The following is a 4095-nucleotide window of genomic DNA, read 5'->3' as shown; positions in this document are numbered from 1 at the left end:
GACCCAAAACTGTACATAGTCTTGTTAGAAAACATTTCCATAAATATCATTTAAGTTTCGGAACTTACTCTGGTAATTAAATTACAAATTGATAAATATGGCATCATGGATATGTATTTACATAGTTATTAACAAAAGGCAACGGTATATTCAACGGTAACAATCGTAATCTAATACCACATTTCTCCACCTGAAAACGGACGCTGACAACAGATTCGACCCCATCAAACAAGGAAAATACATTCACGAGTATATATTTATTTATTATTTATTTTTTTGTTCAAGTTCAAGACAAAGACTTTGGCACGTTTCTTAAGACTGTTTGAAGTTTTAACAATCAATTCGCAGGCGACGTAAGCGTCACCCTAATATAAAAGACCGTGAAAGATTCTTCCTTTTTCCTTTATTTTTAAATAAAGTTTTGAGAAAAATACATAAAATGAAAAATAAAATAATTATCTGAAATCTGAAAACTACAAAAGGAAAAGCCTTTTATTTATTTTTTTAGAAAGTATTATTTTATTATTTCTGTTTTGTTCAAACTTGGAATAAAAGTCAAATTTGGAATCCTGAGAAAGGAGGAGAACTGCTGGCGCGCGGACATGCTATCTCATCTCCTCCCAATGTTGATCCAATCCCATTATGTACACCTTGGTGTGAGTGGTTTTTAAGGTTCCTTAACCTTTTGGTCCACATTGAGAACCTGCTTTTCTCAGTTTCAAACGTACCATTCATTAAAGTTGGGCGGAAGTCCGTCGCTGTGTGCTGAAGTGTTTTGCACGGTTGATGGGGGTGTTTTTGTCGGGTCTTCAGTGTTCGTTGACACGAGAGCTGGCGGTGTCGAGGACTCATATCCAGAACTTGCTGCTGGAGAAGATTCTGAACCTTGAGACTCATGCACCTGCAAAAACAACAGCAACGATAATAATAATGATGATGATAATAATAATAATAATAATGATAATAATAATAATGCATTGAAGTGTAGTAAAATAAAAGTATGAACGACAACATAACTGTTGCGTTTCTCCTTCCAGGTACTTTTGGGACAACAGTGGTTGTATAGAATCACTGCATGTAAGTGGATGAAATATCCCTCTGCTGAAAGCATTACAGCATCCATCTTGCTCGTGTCACACAGTTTTATCACACTATCTGTGCTGATTTTTGCCATGGGGTGCAGACCTCTTAGTTTATCTTCCCATAGCTTTGAAAAACAATCCTGCAAAACCATTCAGTAGGAATACCCCAACGAGATTGCTGCTGATTCGCGTATGCTGACTGCTGCATAGTCTGTATTATATATATGTTTTGCTGGGCCTTGTAAATTGCAATAATAACACATTCAAACAAGGTGTAGTTGGCCGTGGTTGTCTCCCAGCTAGCTCACATCAAAGGGAAGAGTGCTCTGGTAGTGTGTGCATAGCCAGTAGATAAACAGCTCATTACCTTCATGTGTTTCCTGAGAGAGCTGGGATGTGTGTAGGACTTGTCGCACACTTTGCAGATGTACGGCTTGTCCGAAGTGTGCACGTGCATGTGCTTTTTTCTGTCGCTGCTGTTCGCGAAGCGCCTGTCGCAGCCATCGAACTCGCACTTAAACGGCTTTTCACCTGTAAGACAAGATGAACACTGAATGTAAAATCCTGACTCTTACAGCGTCAACAAAACTAGCCAGCTCAACTTAGAAACCATGTACCTGTGTGGAAATTTTGAAGCAGACACGTTACTGTTATGTTAATATTCGCTGCGAAAATTAACATGCTTTTTACAGCATGAAATGCAATAAAACGTTTTTAACAGAATATAAGACAAAAGTGAGCTTGATTGCTTTGATGATTATATTGCCTACATTGGTCAAGCGTTGATACTTCACTTCCTGGTGCTTTAATTTCACAGACTTACAAACATGTAGGCTACGTACGTACGTTAATTAAGCAGGGAAATACACAAATGCATCTGAATTCTTCCATCTCAAAACAGCGTGTGTCAAACAGCAACGAAAAGCCAGGAGAGTAACGACCCAAGTGTTAATTTCACCAAACTTTCAGAGGAGCTAGACTAATAGCCACTTCACACATTACGGCCGTCTCCTACTAATACACAAATTAAGAGACGTTAAAAGCGCCGTGCTTTGGACAAATGTTGCGAGACCATCTTTTCAAGGAGCAAAGAAAAATACGTAACCTTCTTATATATTATAACATATTTATGATCCACATAAACATTTTTTAAATCACATGTGGATATTTATTAATTCACACATTAATGCTCTGTGCACACATGTCTCTAAACTCGCTCTGGGGAAAAAAAAAACATTCAAGGCCTCTAGTTCCCTTAAGAGGCTGCTGCACAATATATCACTCAACAAATATCGGATATCATGGACCTCAGTTAATGAACGAAACTAAATGTAATTAGCGTTTTTACCTGTATGGGTTCTTTTATGAATTTTCAAATTTTCCGATCTGGCAAATATTTTTCCACATCCAGGGAACGGGCAAGGGAACGGTTTTTCTCCAGTGTGTACTCTGATGTGATTCACGAGTTTGTATTTGGCCTTAAACGATTTTCCTTCCCGAGGACAATCCTCCCAGAAGCAAATGTGGTTACTTTGTTCGGGACCGCCAACGTGTTCCATGGAGACGTGTGTTACCATTTCGTGCATTGTACTGAAAGTCCTGTCGCAGGTCTTTTTGGGTCGGTTCATCTGGTTCTCATCTATCCACTTACATGACAGTTCTTGTTTAATGGGCTGCCGCATGTATCTAAAGAAAGCCCCGGGACCATGGTGTGTTGGTACGTTCATCCCCATGTTCATATTGATCGGATGGTTGTAGTTGTGTAGCTGGGCAGTGCCGTATGGGTCCGTCCGGGGGCTTGCAACCGGACGGTAAGGATCGGGTCTTCCAAAAATGTCCCCGCGTAAACCCAGATGCATTTGACTGTTAACTACATGTCCGCTTGGAGAAGTGTGGCTCACGGTCTGCTCGTGTAGCCCTGGAAACAGGAGATGTCCCGGATTGTCAGAGATTCCAGGGGGTCCATGCAGACTCCCCGCCGAAGCACCAAAGATCCCATGCTGAGCACTCGCAGCTGCGGACTCTCCGATACCAGCGCCTCGGTTTCTGAATAGAAAGTCCCGGGTGGAATTGAACGCCCCGCTGCCGTACGAGCCAACCTGCCCGCCGTGGTGGTGTCCGAGGGCAGCAGCGTATCCAGAGGCTTGCGGCGTGAACGCGGAGGTCTGGCCGGAGGTGAGATCGTGAGTTACCGGGCTAAGTTTGAAAGCTGCAGAATGGGAGGAATCTCCGAAGGGATTGAGTCCCAGTCCCGGGTCTCTGTTCGCTATCTCATGGTGTCTTGGCGTTCCGAAGCCCCCAACTCCTAGTGCTGAGAACTGAGGACCGCTGTCAAGGAGCATAGTCATTGGGATCAACTGACGAAGTAACTCGGGGGGGACAAAAAAACCCAAATTAAATAAATAAAAAAAACAGAAAGCGGCGTTCTGTTAAACAGCGAACAACTGTAACTCACTTTGTTCGGGTTTGGTCAGAACTTAAATGCAGAATTTAAAAAAGAACGAAAAGAACTAAAATGGCAATCCCTCTTACAATGATCGGGGGAGAAAAACTCCAGTAACTGAGATCCTTGAGAAAGAGGATCAAACTTCCCCCCCTCTCCAAGCGAATGATGTCCTTGGACTGATAAAGTCAATCACTCACTCCTTGCACATAAATGAACTCGGGAGGCAGCTCTACGTTATCCAATGAGAGTGCGGCTACCCCCTTGGCACGTGACCGCAGAACAGGGAGTTAATTGGCTAGATGTTTGTTGATTGGCACAGTTGAGTATTGAAAATGGCAGCTTGTCCCAAAGCTTCAATTTGATTGGCTAGCCGAGGCATTATTTGCAGGTAAGACTACGGGATATTATCGCGCTTGAATAATTGTGCCTTGTTTATTTCCCGTTCTAAGCATGCCAGCTCTTTTGAAACTTATACAGATACTTTTGAAAAAGTTCTAATGACGTAAGACATGCATCTGTATTTTGTTTATTATTTAGGGCTCTAAAATTAAATGCGTCATGAATAAT

General features: G+C 41.9%; 1 protein-coding gene across 1 annotated transcript; it reads right to left on the bottom strand.

Moving 5' to 3' along the window:
• Positions 1-586: 586 nt before the first annotated feature.
• Positions 587-3713, bottom strand: zic3 (zic family member 3 heterotaxy 1 (odd-paired homolog, Drosophila)). The gene is made up of 3 exons (XM_036548073.1): positions 2431-3713; positions 1450-1613; positions 587-901 (listed from the first exon to the last, which is right to left on the bottom strand). The coding sequence occupies exons 1-3, from the start codon at positions 3428-3430 to the stop codon at positions 719-721; spliced, it is 1347 nt and encodes a 448-aa protein (XP_036403966.1). The 5' UTR covers positions 3431-3713; the 3' UTR covers positions 587-718.
• Between the last annotated feature and the right edge of the window lie 382 nt (positions 3714-4095).

The sequence above is a fragment of the Megalops cyprinoides genome, chromosome 16 (genome assembly GCF_013368585.1).
Source record: "Megalops cyprinoides isolate fMegCyp1 chromosome 16, fMegCyp1.pri, whole genome shotgun sequence".
NCBI classification, from domain to species: domain Eukaryota; kingdom Metazoa; phylum Chordata; class Actinopteri; order Elopiformes; family Megalopidae; genus Megalops; species Megalops cyprinoides.
This window is presented reverse-complemented; position numbering and strand designations above follow the sequence as displayed.